Source organism: Melospiza melodia, chromosome 24 (genome assembly GCF_035770615.1).
Source record: "Melospiza melodia melodia isolate bMelMel2 chromosome 24, bMelMel2.pri, whole genome shotgun sequence".
In the NCBI taxonomy this organism is placed as follows: Eukaryota; Metazoa; Chordata; class Aves; order Passeriformes; family Passerellidae; genus Melospiza; species Melospiza melodia.
In genome coordinates, this window is record NC_086217.1 from 1,114,885 (window position 1) to 1,135,243 (window position 20,359).

At 40.6% G+C, this 20,359-nt stretch overlaps 1 protein-coding gene across 4 annotated transcripts in view; it reads left to right on the forward strand.

The window, feature by feature from the left end:
* The window catches only part of LOC134428674 (protoheme IX farnesyltransferase, mitochondrial), a 96,291-nt gene that overhangs the window by 51,093 nt on the left and 24,839 nt on the right, over positions 1–20,359 (forward strand). For 3 of the 4 annotated variants that reach the window (XM_063175557.1, XM_063175558.1, XM_063175559.1), the window contains exons 5-6: positions 549–764; positions 11,331–11,401. In XM_063175557.1, the coding sequence (XP_063031627.1) occupies positions 549–764; positions 11,331–11,401 (287 nt within the window). The remainder of the gene's footprint in view (positions 1–548; positions 765–11,330; positions 11,402–20,359) is intronic. The other variant, XM_063175561.1, reaches the window with a different exon arrangement.

Below are 20,359 nucleotides of genomic sequence, written 5' to 3' on the forward strand. Positions count from 1 at the left end.
ATACATTTAAGGACTTGCCTACATAGAGAAATTAATTTGAATTTTAATATGATGTGAATTTTTAAGCATATTGTTTTTTTCTTGGGATGCGTTTTATGGGTATTTTTATTTTGGAGTATTTCTTGTTACAGGCTTGTTTTGGAATTGCAAAGCTAGTGTTTCTCACACACTTTCCTCACTGAAGAACTTGAAATCTGGTCAAAAGTAGATGTTTCACCATGTATTTTTGGTCATAGAAGTATGGCAATATTTATTTGAGTTTCAGTTTGTAATGTTGGTGGGTTTTTTTTTTTTAATTTTGAGAGTTTCCATTGAAGCAAACAATTTGATTTTGCAGTTCTTTTTTCAGAGGACCTAATAGCTTTTTATATTTTGATTTTTGTAAATTTTCCTTTTTCATAGGTGCATATATGTGTTGAGTGGCACCACATATGGATCTGAGCTTGGGGATAAGCAAATTAAATTCTTTGTTTTATTGTCTACTTGCCAGTGATCAGTGTAACCTTGATGCTGGACTTCCAGTACTTTGTTTTCTTCTTCTTATGCAGAATCTCAGGATGGTTTGGGTTGGAATGCACCATAAAGCTCATCCAGTTTTACCCCCTGCCATGGTGGGGGACACCTCCGCCTATCCCAGGTTGCTCCCAGCCCCATCCAACCTGGCCTTGGACACTTTCAGGGATGGGGTAGCTACAGCTTCTCTGGGCACCCTGTGCCAGGGCCTGCTCACCCTCACAGAGAAGGATTTTTTCCTCATATCCCAGGTGAGCCTGCCCTCTGGCAGTGGGGAGACATTTCCCCTGTCCTGTCACTCCATGTGCTGGGATGAAGTCCCTGTCTTTCCTTATGGATGTATCCTTACTTGCCTAAATAAAAAGTCCGATCCAGGGTGAGCTACTATAATGCATGTCCATTACCACAAAAAGATTTTTCATGATTCTGGGTTTAGTTTCATGGAGAGTGAACACAATGGCCAAAACTCCCATGGTGCAGTCTGGCTTTAATGCCTTGCACAAAGTGCCTCAGTAGAGTGTCCTGCTGAATCCAGAAGATTTTTTTCTTGTGGTTGGACAAAGCACTAGTCCCAACCATTCAGCTTTAGCAAGACCTGTGTAGTCAAAGCTTCCACGTGCCTGTGGTGGCACCAACAGGAAGGAGTTGGAAATACTCCCCCCAGAAGCTCTTGGATGGATGGATACTGGCACCCAGGGGAAATCAGGCCACTGAGGTGCAAGGTTGGTTGGATTTTTTCCCAATAGATACTCAGAAAACTTCATATTGGGCTAACACTTAGCAAACAAAGGTGACATTTGAGGCACCTGGAAGACAAACCTGACAGGAGTGGCATTTCCGTGTCAATATTAAAAACTGCTGGGAGTTCACTGCTCTGGTAATATCCATGGCATGAGCTTCAGGAGCTTGAGCCCTTTGGCTGGGCAGGGAGTTCCTGCTTTAATAACCCTTTTCTTGTGTGCAGTTTTGGACACTTGCTTTGATGTGAAAAAGTGCTGCTGTAACAGCATTCGTGAGCAAGAAGCTGCAGTGAGGCTGAAGAGAGCAAAAGCTACCCCCGGTTCATGTGGAAAGCACTAATTTATTCCAACATATTGATGCTTATGCAGTCCTTAGAACAAGTCTTGCTTATATGTCATTATGTTTCTTATTATGCTTATATTTCAAGAATGGCCTTCTAAGATAGAGTTATCCTATTTTGTCCATATCTTTGACTGCCTTTTGGCAAAAATCCTTGTGTTGCCAGAAGTCAGATTAAAACTAATGATGTTTAAATTTGTAAGGCTTTTGAAAGGATCACTGGCACAAAATAAATAAATTTATGCAAGTGAATAGGTCATTATACCTTAAAAAGAGGGGAGGTAATTTGATTTGGTTTCTTAATTGGTTTCCAAGCTAAAATTAATAGTGTGTGGAATCTCTCTTAGTAACATGACTCAGAACTATTTATTTTTCAACTCCTCTTTTCAGATTGATGAGTGTGTTATCTTAGCATTTGAGAGATGCAAGCAGTACTGGAATGACAAACATTTCTCGACAGCTTTAGAAAGATGGATGATGTGATGACCCTGCAACAGGTTTGGGTGTTTGTGCTTTCCAGTGGATCATTGTGAGACTCTTGCTTCACTTTCGTTCTTAATGAGGGGGGAAGGAAAGGTGAGATCTAATTATGGGTTTAAGATGTCTTTTGTAATCTGACTTCTCAGTGTACATATTTATCATCCAGCCCTCAACAGAAGAGCATAGTGATGGTCATCCCCAGTTCATGGTCCCAGCTGGTGAATTTTGCTTTTAGAAAAGAAGATAGTTACTGGATTTTACTGCAGAGCTGGTGCTAAGTGATTAGCTACACCTTGGATAATTGTTATTGTATTGTTATTACATTGTTACTTTATTTGGCAATTCTACACGTTCTGCATAAAGTCATTACCAAAACTAACGTATTATAGGTAAAATCCTTAGGCTTGACCGGGATCTTTATATCTCTTCCATGTCTTATGATCTGCAGAGTTGTGGTAGCCTTAGGAGGAGAGAGAAAGCCTTGAAAATACAATGCGTGGTCTGCCACATCAAATATCTGTGAAATTATGAGAGAAAAAATACATTATTCATATATTGATAGCTTTCTGGTAAGTTCTATATAGATGGAAGAGAGTGATTTCCTTTAATTTGCTTTATTGCCAAGATTTAAAACTAAATGAAACTACTGTCATACAAATTAAATTACAACATTGCACTCATCAATGTTCCTGTGATATTCTCCCCTAACAATTGAAACTCTTCAGTGTATTAGAAACTGGTCTCCTTTTGGATCTGGGAGCACACAGTGGAGGGAAGCAGTGAGGCCAGTGCAGTGTAAATCCTGAAATGCCCCTCAGAGTTCCTTTGCTCTCTTTTTAGATCAGAGAGCAGATCAGATTTAGAGCAACAGGAGAAAGTTTGGTTTAAATTTTGTTGTAAACTCTCTCCTATAGGCTTAATCGATTCCATAAGTGTGCTGTATATAAAAATGTGACTTGAAGTTCTCCTTGATATCATCTCCTAATATTTAAAAGTAGTAATTACAGGGGAATTATTTTATTAGTAGGTTTGAGCTGTGGGTAAGTGGAGCAGGTCAGCTCTGTGACATTTGGACAATGTTGGCATGCTGCATTGCTCAGGCACATCAGTAAAGGCCTGTGCTACTTCACACCCTGGTTCACATTTAAACTTTTTTACTGATTCTGTTGCAGCATTCCTTCATTTCACCCACTGTGGGGTTTGTGGCTTTGAGGTTTTTAATATTTTGGCCAGAAGGAGCTGTAGATTTTAATTTTGCTAAATATGGCCAGGCCAAAGCAAATTCTCTTTCACTGATGCCAGGAACTTCAAGTATAAAAATTAATTTATTTCTGAAATGAAAAGATATTTTGAACAAGCAGTTTATGTATTTGCATCTACTGAAATAACCTCTGCCTCACCAAAAGCAGGCAAGCCTGCTGCTGTGTGTACAATGCTACTTTTGTCTGTCTTGTAAGAGGAAAAGTCTCACTAATAGGATGTGTCAGCCATGAGCAGTTAAAACGGACACATCTCCGTGTCATATAAGAGAGAAGTTTATGGATTAATATTCAGGTTCCTGACAGGAAGCACATTGTGATGGATTAGTATTCTTATCATTTGAGTGACAATTTTTAAAAAGCTACTTAAAATGACCTGGATCTGGGACACGTGGGTTGGAGCCAGGAGATATGTGGAAGTGACTTCAATCTCACCTTCCTATTTCCCTGCTCTAATCTCCTGGGCAAGAGCAGAGCCCAGTGTGGCTGCTTGATTTTATAGCTCTCTGGTAGTCACAGGGGACTGAAAGCAGCCGATACTGATGGTCTGGAGGACTCTTGAGTGATCTGCTCCTTCTGCATCTGCCCTCCCTAAATCCAGGAGCTCAGGATCCTGCTGTAGTTACCAGCAGAAATAAAGTCTTTGCAGCTCCTGCCTCTGTTCTCACTCCTCTGGAGGAGATTTGTGTCTCCTGGTTAACTCGGGATCTCCTGCTTGACTTAAGCACTGCATTGAGCAGCAGAAATACTTCCCCAGGAGTTCCTCAGTAACAACTTTATTCCACCACAGGAATTTGTCTAAGCCATCTTCAGTATCAGATTTTATCTGCAGTGTTGCTCAAAGCAGCTGCACTGTGTCCAGAGGACCTGGCCTGGTGTATTTTAGGACATATAGTAACTTAAACCAGATACTGACCTTGTGCAGTACCTATCTTCAGCAAAGAGATTGTTATTTGAAGTTTTGCTTGTTTTTTAAATTATATGTTGCACTCATGGCATGCAGACATTGTGACTAATATGATTTAATGCAAAAGAATCTCTTGAAGAAAATGTCTTTGCGAAGTGATTCAGGGGGATATTTTGGTAAGGCATAAAGTTGGGTTTTTTTTTTTTACCCTAATAATGGTTCTTAAAGTACATAGTAATAAAATGGTTCCTGAAGACAGCATGTTACAGATGTCACATGCTTCTGACATCTATTTATTGATAATAATTCTTTATTAAAAACTTGCAAGGGTAGGCAACAGATGTGGGGTGATCAGAGCTCGGTTGTGGAAGTGTTTGTGGGGAGGTGAAGTTTTCCATTTTATTCCAGGGCAGCACAACACAGATAAATGTTGAAACCCATTTTTTAGCACTTTGCATTTTAAGTTGAAAAGGGAGAGCCCGACAGCAACAAAATCCGAAATGATGGAAAGATATTCAGTGCAGTGTGTCCTGCACTTAGAAATTGCCTCCTTTGATCAAGAAGGCGAAAAGCATTGGTAGGCAAGTGTCCTCCTGGAAGAGGGGCTCAAGAAATGCTTGGAGAAAGGAGCTTTGTTTGTTTGTTTGTGTGCTAAATAAAAAGGACTTAATGGTGGTAAATGTATAATGTTATTAGGCTTTAGCAGCTGGCCAGAAAGCAGTATTCCTTCCCATGGAGGTTATTTCTCCAGTGTGGATGACATGAGGTGAAGCTTGTCTGTGTATCCAGCTTTCATTTCCCCTGATGCCATGGCTGACGTCCGTGAGGCCTTGGGAATACACTAGTTAGGTGGCTCACAAAGTCAGCATTTTTGGAGATGGAGCAGCTTATAAAGGCCTGCTTTTATTTTTAATATTTCATTTTTCTTATGCTATCTTCCTAGCAAAATACGATTTTAATGAGAAGAGCCAGGCTCATCGGTGGTCACCTGACCTCCTTCTCATTTACTAAACCAGGAGATTCATGTCTTTTCTCCCATTTCAAGCTTTGGACATCAGGTGCATTGAAAAAATTAGGTTAAATGAGCTAATTTCTCATGCACTGGTACTAGAAAACTTGATTCGAAGATGAAGACAAGAAAAAAATTTTATGTGGAGTAAAGCAGATAAAGAATTTTGGTACAAATGCCACATTATTTACATAATTAATGTTAATTTCTAGCTCCTTGCGGTAGGCTTGCACAGCAGGCCCAGGGTCTTTCCTTCTATCCTCACTGCTCTTCCTCAAGTGAGTGCTACAAGCACATCCACCCCTGGTTTATGCAGCTGGGCTTCCCAGGTTACCAGCAGTGTATTTCAGGATGTGTCCATCATCCTCTCCTCTGTCCTGACCCCTCGTCACTGTGAGAAGCCCCACAGGTGCAGCAGTGTTAGGAGCACGTTGCTGTGACACTCCACATTATCACTGCCCTGTAATGGCACTTGTGGTATCAGCAAAGGATGCTGTTTGGCCAAAGTGCTGAGGAAGATGCCCAAGCTGCAAGAGCTCGGTGACTACTTGTTTTGTTGGTCAGAGCCACTAAAAGGATTTGGATGAGCTGAAAACAGACATGGAGCACTGTGTCAGGCATGCGGCAGCTCCAGCCGCTGTTGCCAGTTAAGGGTACTGAAATACTAAATGCCACGTAAAGCCTTAAATGCCCAATTCTGGGTACAGTGTCTCTGGGAATCCTTGGAAAGCCACACTTGAGAGTGGTCAAGAGAATAACAACATCACCTCTTGAGCACTCAAAAGCAGAGCTGGCATGACAGGTTGTTAGTCCAACAGGTTAGACAGGTGTATACCAGTGAGTCTGCCTTCTCCATCCTGAAAAATCTCAAAAGTCACAAGTATCAACATTTTCTTAGCAATTTCCTCCTGTTGTATTCCCTGTACAGAGCAACGGGCTTTTAAATGCTAGATAATATAGGAATGTGTCTTTTGTGTGGAGAAAAAAATAAAAAAGAAGCTGTGTCAGATCGTTTACGTGGCAGACCTTTCCAGTTTTGTGGGACATGACAGTCTGGGGTTTAGCTGCCCTCCTCTGTGAGTAAGATTGCTCAGGCTTGCATTGATCTCGTTTTTAATTAGAATCCTCTTTGAGATGGAAAATATCAGAGCAGATCTATAGTAAGACAGGGAACTTCACTGCCAGAGGGTTTTCAGATACAGCCTTAAAAAAAAAAAAAAAAAAAAAGAAAAAAAGCTATTTCTAATCCTTAAAATATTTGCCTTGCTTTATTTTCATATCTTGAAGACAAACAGGTGCTGTGTGCCCTTTATGATTCTCAAATATACAATCTCCAAGCCAGCAGTCTCCAAAGCCTTCCCTTGTTTGTACAATTAGGGTGGGATTTTCAGAATCACTCAGTGTTGGTCTGTCTCTGCTCTCATTGAAGTCAAACTGCCATTGACTTTAGTGAGAATCGTGTTAGATCAGCATGAGTGCTTTTGAAAATCCTTCCCTCCACTTTTATTTTAGTCACATCTGTGTACAATTGAGTAAAAAGACTTTTGTAATATGCTTTAATTATTCTTTGTTGTTTTCATATAAAAGTGATTTAAAAGAAACCAGAAGGAAACCTATAATAATCTTGACTTTGATCTTATTTACCATGATCTTATTTACCATGAATTATATGTTATGTTTTTCTTCTCCATTTATGTAATTATATATTACTTTATGACAATGTAAGATAAATCACTGAAAATATGAGGAATAGAAATAATTAGGTAATACAGAGAGGAAGAACAGTCTCAGAGGAAAGTACTTGACGCTTTGTGGTCTGGTGGGTTTCCAGTGTTGCTTGAAGCTACTTTCTTTTGGCTGAATGGGAAAAGCAGGAGACTTCATGTGAACGGCTGGTGCTGAAACCTGATGAATTTGGAGGCTGCATGGCCAGCTGGGAGGAGTGACTTTCTGGATGTCACCTTCCCAGGAAACTGCAGGTTATTGCCCAGGTGTGCACAGCCTGCTCTGCCACTGTGCTTTCCACACAATTTTGGTCCACCTGCTCCTCCTTGATTCATGCACCTTTTTGGTTTCCAGCATGTGTTTCAGTGTTGTTTCTGGTTAACTGTTTGCTCTTGGGAAATACCAAAGAAAACCATAGAGAATCAGAGCTTTCTGTAGCTCAGGGGAATTGGGAGAACACAGAAAGACCTAATTCAACAAGATCAATATTTGCAAGATTTGCCCTGTACAGCCTGGCTTCTACCTCTGGCTGTAGATATTCATTGAAGTGCTCTAGAGGGGCATCCAGCTGTAGTGGTTTTTATTTGCATCGTACTACTGTTTGCTTGGGTCCCTAGCAAGAGTTTTTGGCTGAGGAGGAGCTTTGGCCATCACCTATAGCTCATCTCCACCTCCCCATGTGGTACAAATCAGGGGGGATTTTGGAGACCATCAGGAGGAGGTGACTGCTTCACTCATTAGTGCTGAAAATTTACCTGAACTGCCCTTCTGGGAGGCTTTGAAGAGAAATATGTAGATCCAGAGGGCAATTCTGTTGGCAAAGAACACATGGAAGCCTCCTTGGGTTCAGGGTGGATTTGCAGTGGGAGAACCTCAGAGTTACATTGAATTAAATTGTCTTCTAATAGCAAGGTTCCATTCCATCTTTAGACTCCTGGGATTGTCAGTTCTGCTGTAAATATGTGTTTAGCATTAGAGTAAAATGTTATGTCAGTACATGGCATGCTGGTTGCCTGTTTCAGCTGCTGCTGTTTCCACCACATGTCATTGATTAGAGCTGGGCCAGCGGCCAGGCTGGTCCTTGATACACTCGAAATCCAAAGTAGTCTATGAAAGATGCTTATTAGCTGAAGTGTGGCAGATCTGTTTGATAAACTCTACGGCATATTGTTCATCTTAGTGCGCTCTGTTGGTGTTTTCATGTGAACAGGAGTAAAGGTGTTGGACTGTTGTAGTTCAGTAGATGTGATCTCTCTTGCAGGACCATGCATGGCAAGTGCAGCACGTGCTCAGGGCTCGACTGGCCTAATTAACCGAAAATTGTCAGGCCACTCTCTGGGAAACTAAATTAGTGGTCTTGGTGTTCAACACCCAGAGGGAGATTCCCCAGGGAATGGTGACAGCCCAAAGCTGCCATAGCTCAAGGACTGCTAGGACAACAGTCTCAGGCACAGAGATGGGTTCTTGGGATGTCTGTGCAGAGGCAGCAGTTGGGCTTGATAATCGTTGTGGGTCCCTTCCCACTCAGGAAGGAGCAGAGGCAGAGGCACTGGACACACTGTCCTCTTTCACTATCAATAGTCCTGAAAGTGCCACCATCATGTAATCTGCAGCTGCAAGGTGTTGTTACAGAAATCTTGGCATAGTCTTAATAAAATTATTAGTCTGTGAGACCTCTGGAAGGTCTGAGTGCTCAGCCACCCTCTGCAGGCACTGCTGCTTCCAACAGGTAGTTTGAAATTAGGCATTCTTCAACATTTCACATATAAACAAAGTGGAAACCAGTCTAAAGAAGCTGAAGGACAGAAAGGCCATGGGAGTAAACAGCTCTGAGCAGTAATGTGACAGCTATGCTAGGAATTGCAGGATGCTTAAGATATAATTACTCTATATTAATGAGATGAGATGTGCACAAAAAGCATGATGAACCCGCCAGAGAAATAAACCACAGAGTACTGGCTAGCCTGATTTTTTTTTTTTTTTTTTTTTTGCCATTGTCATGTTTTAAATGTTCATGCATGCTGATTAAAATTTAGGTTAGGTTCTTGAGAGCTGTTGCCAAGTTTTGTCACTCAGGGCTTTTTAGATGCTGTAGATTTAACCCTCAGTCTGCCCTTTTGGTGGCCAGTTTCCCAGATACTGAGGGCAGATAATATTCTGCCATGTCCAGCTGAACTGGTGCATTCAGACTTCCTGGGGAAAAAGCCTCTTGTGTGCTTCTAAAGTATTTATTTATCTAGGCTTCATCTTACTGAATTTACTGTTTGCTGAAACAGGCAGGACTCTGTTGGCCTGACATGAGATAATAAGTTTGACTTCACTCTTTCATTCTTATGGAATGATATTTGAGATGCATGGCTTTTTTCATTTTTTCAAGAATATCAGGGGAAAATAATTTCAAATGGAGAGAGAATTTTGTTGAACATCTGGGAGCAAAATGAGGAAAGTTTGATAAATGACATCTTGCTGACATGGAATAGCAGCTAGCTCAGTGAAGGAATCTAGGGCGTTGCAAGTAAAAGGTTTTTTTAAGTTTAGTTCCATTGGAAGTATAGCGCCATGCTGTATACATGTGCTTGACAGTAACAGATTATTCAAATAGTCAGATTTAAAAAAGCAAAAAACTTCAGTCTGAAGTCATGCAGTAGTCTTAATTTCAGGAGCAGCCGTGTCTGTATACAATAGACACAGACATTTTTTGACTACTTAAGTCAGCAGAGGAAATTCTTGTTCAAAATTTATATTCTGTTCAGAGGTTGATTGCTGTATTAAATATATGGAAATATTTGATACACTAAGCATGGCATCATCAGCTTATATTGATAACCCAACTGCATAAGTTTAAATTCTTACAGGTCTTGACTATTCAGCTGCTCTTCATTTTAGCCATTTTGTGTCTGAGACACATTGAGTTTAAAACTTGTATGTTATTTTGATTTTTTCCATTGCACACAGATACCTTTATGTATAAGTTTAAATACTGTCAAATAAGCACAAAGCTCTTCACCTGCACTGTTTTAAAATGGAAGTAACTCAAGGCAGTCAGACCTTTGCAAGTAGAAATAAAACCTGTGACTTACAAAAAAAAAGTAATCGTAGCCCAGATATTTTCTGGTGAACAGACTTTAGCCCTATAGAGGTTTTTTTCCCCTTGTATTGCTCTACCAGTCTGATGTCAAATGTCTTTTTTTTTCTCCATTTACCATAATTGCCTCTGAAATACAACAATGAAAAAAACCATTAGCAAAACACTGAGCTGTCAGAAGCGATCACTTGTTTCAGATCCAAGTGAGGTGCTTTACTTGATCTGAAGAAACTTGTGTCTGTATCCTATAAAGGTTCTTTTTGAAACATCCAACACTTCCAGGTTAGTGTTGAAGTTGAGACCTGACCTGTCCTCCGGCATGAGTTTTCCCATAGGCCATGTTTGAAGTCAATTTGAGTTGTGACATTAGATAACACTGTATGGTGTGTTCACTCTCTTCTGCTCCAACTGGAGGCTCAGAGCAGTTCCAGTAGCGTTTTACAAGAGTTGATTGATTTTGGGGTGGGTTATAGGTTCTGGCAAGGTAGGTGATACTGGAAAAACCTTACTATTTGTCTTTTAAAGACCAGAAGGTCTTCAAAGAACATTTGCAAGGACAATTTGTATTAATATAGAACTGTGATCTATATCATCATTTTCTGGGGAAAATGAGTCTCAGGGGGGACCTTCTGGCTTTGCACAACTCCCTGACAGGAGCGTGCAGCCAGGTGGGGATTTGGCTCTGCTCTCAGGGAACAGGAACAGGGTGAGAGGAAATGGCCTCAACTGGTGCCGAGGGAGGTTCCAGTTGGGCATTAGGGAAAATGTCTTCATTGAAAGGCTTGTCAGGCTTTGAAAAGGGCTGCCCAGGGAAGGTGGTGGAGTCACCATAACTGTAAGTGTTCAGGAAACCTGTGGATGTGACATTTGAGAATGTGGTTTAATGGTGAACATAGTGGTGGTGCTGGTTGGACTGGATGATCCTAAAGATCTTTTCCAACCATAATGATTCCGTGATTTTCATGTGTGTATGCAAATGTATATCTAAAAGATGTGTCAGACCTGTTGAGAAAAGAACTTGGAATCAAACCATACTTCAAATGATGAACTTTTGGGTGCAAACTATTTTTGTCCTCTGGGTGATTTTCTTTCTAAGGGGGTGCCAGAAGAATCAATGAGAGCTCCATAAAACCCATTTGCCCTTTTCCTTGTATCCTTGAACCTTCAAAAGGAGAAACTAAAGCACCTGCAGATGCAGACAGGACATTCCATGTGTGGCATGTTTTCCGGTATCCTTTCATTCTGATTCTTCCTTTCTTTTTTTAATTACAGTTCTTTGAGGTTCCATTTGACTCAAATATGAACAGGACTAAAAACAGACCACTGGTGCGAGGACAGATCAGGTAAGGCAATGCACACCTGCTCTGGCTAAGAAAGAATGAACCTTTCATCTATTTCCAAGTTTCTCTCCCTCTTCAGATGACGAAAAGTAGCACTTTGAGACAGAACATTTAAGAGAAATGCAATTCTTTGTTCCTTGCTGTTTCTTCATGTTTATAACTTCTGTGTGAGCAGTTTGGGCACTCACAGCTGTAAAATACTGAATTTCTCAATACTGTAGAATTTCCCTTCATATTACATATTTCTTCATGTGTAATGACTCTGTGTATGGTGTGGCAGCATGCAGTTATGTTCCACTGAACTTTTGTTTTGTAATAATAAATCCTAAAATTTTCCCATCTAAGAACAAACACAAAAATGTGTGTTGCTTCTACATCTTTTGTTGGTTGAAAACTCATTGTGGCATCTTAGGAAATTGGTTTAAAATTTTGTTATCATAAAGTTTATCATAATCTACAAGTAAATTCCTCCCCCCACCAAAAAAAGTCCTTCATTAGCATAGGAATTTCCTTTTAAAAAGTCCTCAATTCCCTCTGTTTTCTGGATAATGTATCAGTTTAGTTTCTCAAAGGCTGTTTGGCAACTAAAAAAGCAAAGTGAAAAAGAACATCAATAAAAATCCTCTAACTTATTTGCAAACTGAAACTGAAGGCCCAATTCATAAATGATTCAACAAACAATTTTAGTATTACATTTCCATGATTTGTGCCAAAGAGTATTTATAACAAAATTATGTTTTCCCTTAGGCTTCTGTGAACAGTTGGTCCCATTTATTTCTGTGTTTTATCCATCACCTTTGGAGGACTGAAAAAAAACATGATAGATGAAACTACAAGAAAATTGAGACAAAATACTCAAGTGAACCTTGGGGGTAAATTCACTCTTGTGGTAAATAGTTAGAGCGCTTCAATAAACTTGTTCTGATTTGTTCTCAAAGGTGGTGCTAATTGCAGATTTCCAAGTTAATTTAATTTAAAAAATATTTTAAGGACCACTGCAGTGAGGGCATCTTTTGGATATACAGTAAGTCAGGCTTAATTGTGTGGTTCAGGGGACTTGCACTTCTGCCTCCCTTGCATGTGGTCCTTACATTCTGGGAGAAGAAACACTTATTAGGAGGAAAAATGATGGGGAGATTTTCTTTTTATTATTGTTATTTTATTTTTATCATGGTCTGCTAGCATGGCTTGCAGTGCTTCTGGAGTCAAAAATATAACTCAGAAACTTTCTGTCAACTTCTGATTCAGAGAACACAATTTATTTTATGTTTCCAGTGTCCATAAGTGAACTTCACTGTCATCTGAGTGCACCGCAAATTGGCAAAACCGTATTTCATGGATTTTCTTACTTCCCCCCCTTTCATATTTGCTTTCACCACAAAATGGTAATGTTGGGGACATTGGGCAATCACTCATCAATCTATCTACCTGCCTGTCAACAGCTAATTTAAAGTTCTTTAGTGTCACTTCCCTTGAGTGATGCTGCTCTTGCTCCCTGCAGACTGTGGAGTACTCAGACCTTGACTGGGGTTATTTCTTCTGTAGTGTGTCAGAGGAGAATAAACCAGTGCATGTAATCTAACCTTGTTGTATTTTGCCACATATTTCTTGCTGTTCCTTGAACTCTTACCTTCCTGGCTGATAAAATAAAACCTGTAAATGGTTATGCTAAAACCAGTCAAAACCAGACAATAGAGGGATGAACATATAGTACATAAGAGACCAGTGTCTTGGCTCTGGGAAATAATTCAGAGAGTTTGGGGAGTTCTTGCCCAAAATTTGTCTGACATTTCAGTGCTGACATTTTCTTCTCTTTAGCTGCTTCATTTCATGAAACATTTACTGCTTTTTAAATTCTGCTGTGTTACAACATCTGTGCTATCCAGTGCAAACAAGACATAATTTTCTAATCCATCTTCATTTGCACTCTTTGTAAATATATTCTCTTTTTTCCTTGCTTTCCTTGCTTTTTATTTATTTGGCATAGTTGTTGTTACAGAACTGGACAGTATGGGTAGTAATTTTTGCCCTGAGCTTAAGATCCCTTTTTAAGAGAGAAGGCTGTTAACTCTTGGTCATGTTGGCTCTGCACCTCCTTGGAGAGGCTTTCAGTGGTGGCTTTGATGTGACTCCTGCCCACTGAAAACTGCACTGAGGCCACTGAGAGTTTTTCTAGAGCTTGTGTCATCACAAAGAGAATTCTTACATGCTTTGTATGTACTACAATCACACTGGTAGCCCCAGTGAGGTTCTTGGAATTACTGAGTCATGCAGTCCCTGGATGAGCTGGTGTCTCCATTTTAAGTGAGACAGTTCACAGAAGTGGCTCATTAGGAAATGTTAAGCTTTTGTAGAGAAACTATTCCCATGTGTTCTGCTTTGTGGCCTCCACAAAGGACTTGCAGCTTCAGCCCCCAATTTGTTCAGGGTTAGGACCAGCTGTCCATTCTAAGTGATCTTGCTTCCAACAACATCTCTCCCCTGCCCTTCTGCCAGCAGCCTTCACTTTGAGAAAACACAAGTCCCTCTCAGGGGTTAATTTTTTTGCATACACATTCATGTGGTTCCCAAACCCCCACATGTCACCCTTTTCTGTGAATTGCTGAGGACTGGAAATTTCCTTTGGCATTGATGAGGAACATCAGTCAGTAGCTTTCAGAAAAAGGCTCTGTGGCCCAGGCTGCACTTTGAGGTGTGGACATCTGGCTGGAGACAGTATTGTTCTCTTACTGGTGATGTTCAAGAAGTGTCTCAGTTGGGCAGCTTTGGCCTGTCCATCATTCCCTGTGAGCCAGGAGCCAGTTTTGCAAAGATCTCTGGAAGGATGAGGCTTTTCCTCCATCCTTTGTGAAGTCTCTGTATTGCATCATCTTGATGGCCAAGAATAACTTAGTGGCTCAGTGTGCCCTTGCTTTATATTTTATATGTTCGGGTTGGACAATTTATAAAGGCAATGGCACAGATGGTTTCTGCAGAGCTGGGGCTGCTGAATGTAGGGACAAGAACACATTTACCTTATTTGCCAGTCCCCTACTCTGGTGCCTCCAGGGAATCTTCTGACACTGTTGGGAGATCTGTGGCAAACAGCACAGATAGTTTATTGACTCCTTGCTTTACAATGTTCTGTTTAATTTGTAAGACTCTGAAAAAAATGTTCCCTTTGAGCCATGAGATGTAACCATCCTTATTCTCTATTCAGAGAGTAATCAGAGACATCCTGTTGCAAAACCAACAAGAGTAGCCCCAAACACAGTGTGCCACTGAGTGCCATCCATCATCCTGCCTGCCCACATCTTCCTCCCTCCTCTGACCCTTCAAGTCTTGTTTGGAAATGCGAACAGCTTGAAATGTTCTTTATACTTGGACTGCAGTGTTAACCTCATTGAGCATATTTGTGTTCTGCATTATAATAACAGCTGATACTGTTTCCTTCTATGAATTTATTTTGTGTCATTGACGAGGAAAAATTTCACATGCCCACACAATCTTAGGTTTGTCTGAAGTGGCAGCAGCTTTTCATGATTTCCTGTTGGGTGTGATTTATTCCCCTATTTTTTAAGGTAATGGATTTAATTTTCCTGCAGATTAATTTTAACAAATCTCTGGTATGAGCTGCAGTAACTGAGTGAGATCAATCTCAAGGGTGACAAGTGTCCTGCTCTGTTATGTTGTGCAAAGGGACAGGTTTGATCACCCTTTACCTGCACACACTCATTCTGAATATTGGCAGTTATATGAATTTGGAGTACTACTGGATCCACTGTGCTAATCACTCATAAAGACTTCATAGTTGTACAAGGATAGTTTCTCATCTTAAGAAAAAAAGACCTCGAACAGTATGTTCTAAATAGCCAATTCACGACCGTGTAGACATTGTTCAATTCTGCTCCTGCGCTACTTTGCAGCTTACAGCTGTTTTCTGTACCCAGTCCTTTGGCTTTGCACTCAGCAGTGGCTGCGTGGAAGTGGGCCTAGGGCTTCTCCTTTGCTTACCTGGACCATGAAGCATTATACAGGTACCTTTAGAGGGTGGCCAGGCTGAAAGAGGCCTTAGGAGAGATGAAGACCCATCTCTTGCTCACAGCAGTCTCAGCTCTGAGGTCAGACCTGGTTCCTCCAGATCTTGTCTCAAAACCCTTCAATATAATGGCTTCAAACTGCAAAAGAGTAGATTTAGATTAGATCTTACGAAGAAATTCTTCCCTGTGGGGGTGGGGAGGCCCAGGTCCAGGTTGCCTGGAGAAGCTGTGGCTGCCCCAACCCTGGCAGTGTCCAGGACCAGGTTAGACAGGGCTGGGGGCACCCTGGGACAGTAGAAGGTGTCCCTACCCATGGCAGGGTTTTGGAAAGAGATGAGCTTTTTGGTCCCTTCCAGTGCAAACTATTTTGGGATTCTGTGACAAAACTAACATGCTGTGGAATTTATTGCTATTCTCCTTATGCCTGTGTAAGATGTTTAAGTCTATTAAAATGGCAGCAGGCAGCACAACACAGCTAATGCCTTGAATGCTTCAACAGAAATGTCTTTGTGTTGTTTGATGAATATTTTTTCCAAGAATTCCATTAACCTTTTCCCTTAGCAATGCCCAAGAGCTGTGTTCTGTCTGTGAGCTTTCCACTTCTCATGTTCACAGTTGATGATTGCTGCGGTTAATGGAGACAGTAACACTTCTACTTATTGATGTTTCTGAGTGGAGTGTTGATTTGGCTCAGTTTGAACTATAAACCAGACTCTTGAAGAATCAGACCAAAAAGTGCTCCTGTGCTAGTACTGTTTCTCACCAATGGCTTATATTTGTGAATTGTAGTCACAATTGCAGATATGGAAGTTGGATGTTCGTAAACTAGTAGAAAACTGCAACATGTGAAATTTTATTTATTCAGAAGCACGTTGTGACTCTAGACTATTTCTGTGTAACACTGAGTTTTCCACTCTGCTGCCTGTAGCCAGCCGACTATTACAAGTGTAACAAAACCAGTTCACGCTGAAAAAATGTGTGCATTTTAAAACAAAATTTCTCCTGTAATCACTGTGGATAACTCAGGGTAATTAGCTTGTTTCTATGCTTAACATTAATGTGAATCAGGAATGTTCCTACTGATATTAGTGGAGCTGCATGGATGTAAAGTGAAGGAAAATCCATGTCCTAGGCTTACGCAGAGACCTGCATTAAGGGTTTTGCTAGCTGTGGTTAAGCCAGAGATTTAAACCTCCCCAGGGGTCTTGGTACAACTTTGGGTCCCCTTTAGAGCTCAGCCCCTGCTTAGCTGATGGCTCTGCTCCCTTGGGTGGTCATTTCAGACAGGTTTCATTCTACTTAAGTTAAAACAAATAAAACAAAAACTCCATAAATCTACAGTTCTTCAGGAATAATAATTTTTAAGAGATCAGATGCTTATTCCCTGCAGGGGAACATTCTGATGCTTTGTTTAGAAAATACCTCATTTTAAAGGGACTGCCCTGAGATCTTTTTGAATGATAAAAATGTTTCTTTTTTCAGTGGGAGGCTTTCCTCTTGTTTAAACACGGCACAATTCAAAGCAGACACCATCACAGCAGTCTTTTCAAGAATTTCTTATCCTGCTTGTATTCAGGCTTTATTATTTAAAAACAAGTAAATGCTTCCCCACCACCACCCTCCTGCCTTCATTTTTTTTTCCACCCTGTGTTTTCCAGGAGCTGTCATTGACTGTGTTTGGTAAACAAGAAATTAAAAAGTCAGCTTTATATTTTTGACATGTACAATTGCTTGTAAAAATGTATTTCTTGCCTTTTGAACAGCGGGGTATTTAATTTTTTTTTTTCTGGCATGGTCATGTCACAGAGAGGTTTGGAGGGAGAAACCTTGGGGCTAAAACATAGTTTAATGAGAATAAAACCCACATCAAAGGATGGTCTAATGCAATGATATACTGTGTCTCTTTCCCAAAGGGGATATGGATGACAGTACTTATATTTCAATTATCTATTCACTGCCTGCATGGGATGTTGATTAAATGGTTCTAAGGTATTAGAGGCCTTTTGTAGAATGCACAGAAAAATGGTGATACTGCACATTCTCCTCAGATCAAAATGTATGTTAGGAGGAAATTATATGGCTCTAACTGCATATATATTTTGTTTCTTAGGGCAGTAAAGAGGGTTGTTTTATTAACTCCACATTTAAATTTGTTCCAGTTGAAATGAAGCAATTGCTGGTTCTCCAGCTCACTCCTGCCCAGGCCTCATTCTGCCACAGCTCAACCCAGACATTCCTTTGCATGCAGCTCTGTTTGGTACATATAAATCCTGCAGAAACACTTGACCCCTCATGCATTGCTGCTTTTCAGCTCAGTCGATGGGTGTTTACCACAAATTATTTATCTGAATCTTTAATTGCATGCGGGACAGTTGATAAATCGGAGTACATTGTGCCTTGCCACGCATTAGGAAACATCCCACATGCTCATGTATAAAGCTGGAGTCACGGTGCATTTGGCTAAATAGCTGCTCCATCTGCTTGTGGAGAGCACTGCAGAGAAGTGATAGGGGCTCCTGATGGAGTTGTCTTATCCTCTGATGTCAGCTCTTCGCCGGGGGGCTGGAGCCGCAGGAGCTGGAGGGAGCATTGTGCACTAATCCTGCCATCTCTGTGTCTTGTGTGGATGGGCCTCTTGGACACTGATTGCAACCATTGCCACTTCTCTTCTTTAATTGACTAGCAATGAGTCATTTTCTCCAAAGGTAATGTTAAAGTGAGTTTTTACAAACAAACAATATTTAATCTTGAAGCCCATGATCCTTTCCCCATATTGGGGGCAATGTTCTCCTGATGGCTTTTCTTCCAATATCTGTCAAACATTTCAGGTTCATGTTTGTAAATTCTGGCTTAATGCAGTCAAAACCCCAACACTTTGTTCCTTGTATTAGTATTGAACCTTGTCTGGTTTAACAACAACAGCATCATCATTCACCCTGTGCCAAGTGGTGTAGGAAGTGTCACTGCTCATCGAGTCCATTATGGAGCTGCCTCTGATTAGAAGCTGCTATGCCCCGAGATCTGTGTACAGTGAGTCATGTTGGAAGTCCATTTCCCTCTGTGAAGGACAGAGTTTATCATGTCTCATACAAGTTATAACTTACATGTTATCAGCTTCGCAAGTCAGATATAAAAGAGGTTTTTCTTGCACTTTAATTAGCTGTGTGAACACAGATGCTTGCTCTCTGGTCTCTATGACTAGAAAAGCTGCATTCCTGAGGTTGAGATATGTGGAGAATGGCTTTGATATGTTTTAGTTCGTTATTTTTTTGCTAGGGATGTAAAATCACAAGGAATATAAAATTATAAATCATGCTGGAAAGGAGCCACAGGGACTCCTGTTGCTGCCTGTGTGACAATATTTATGACAATTATGTTCTATTTGTGCACTTTGATGGTATATGAAGGGTTTTTCATTTTGTTTTTCCTCTAAAAAATTCTGTACCTCTGGAGGGTAACTGTAGACAATCTACCTAGATGGTAATACAGGAATCCCAAAATACAGCCATCCTCATCCTCCTCACCTCTGAGATGAGACTTGGTAGTTATGACTTCTCTACAGAGTGTTCTCATGCTGTGGGTGTCAAAGGCATGTTTGCAGTGGTGCAGGGGAATCTACAGATGGGCAGAAAGGAAATTTGAAATTTGAAATTTGTCAGGCTCAATCTGCTCCATTGCTCTTCCACTGGCTTGTGTCTAGAGGCTGATCCTCTTCCCATGGCAGACCTTTGCTTCTTGTCCTGCTCTGTTTTGCTGTAGGGAATAACTTAATTCTTTCATTTTCATTGCTCCTGGAAATGTATTTAGAAGCAGTGTTTAGAACCTGTGTTGAGATGACTGAACTATCTTCTGTTTTTCCAGGAGCAGGTTGATAAAAATACCCTAGAACATCAGTTTTCTCTGTCTGAATGGGATTGAGATCTCACCTGAGACTTCTTTACCACTGCTTTCCAAATCTTGGCTGAGGGCTTAGCAGAAGCACATGTTATATTTAATCATTCTAAATCAGAAAAATATTTCTGGAGGAACCAAATTATCCATCCTGTTAGTTAGGTGGTGTCTGGCTCTAAAAGAGAGGACTGAGATTTTGAAGTAGAATAAATGGATCACTTCACTGCCACACTCTAAGGTTAGATCAAAGAGGAGAATTTAGTTTAAATATTATGGGGGACATTTTTCAGATTTACTGTAGGTTTGTCTTGTAAGCACTTAAAAAAATATTTACATTTTCATGACTGCGGGAAGCTGTGAATATTATTAGTCACCCATTCACTCCTGCCTAACAAAGCCATATACCAAAAGCCTGTTGACACTGCACAGGGTTCCTCAGGGTTGTTATGATTAACATTCTGATGTGGATATCAAGTGTAATAAGAGCATAAACATTTTGTAAGTATAGGTCCTTTTCATTTGTAATTCTTTATTTCCAAGTGAAGTGATGAGGCCCAGTTAGAGTATCTGCTTAATAACAAAGGGAAGCATAAAAGTTCTACTTCTGTCTGAACTACAAGTCTCCCTACGGTGCACTGAGCTATCTCATCCCAGACCTGGGCTCAGACCTCAGGGCAGGCTCATGAAAGCATGAAAAACCAGATCCTTGTATCATTTGCAGAGAGTTAAACTGGTTAAACTGAGAGCAGATGTATAGAGAAAGCTCGATGCTGAGTGTGGGACTCTTGATCTCCTTCTTTGGCTGAGTAAAAATTTTTGCATCACCTTAGCAAAACCTTCAGCAAAATCAATCAAGCCAATTTTTATTTATGCAAGCATAAAAAAGAGAGATGTGTCCCTTTCAGGATGAAATTATTCTTTTAAATCAGCCATGTTTGTTTATGATAGTTTTAAAGCACCTGAATCTAGCAGGGGAGACAGAACATCTGCAGCTTGGATTCTTGAGGAGTGAGGGGAGCATTGCCCCCACTTTGTGTAAATTACAGTGTTG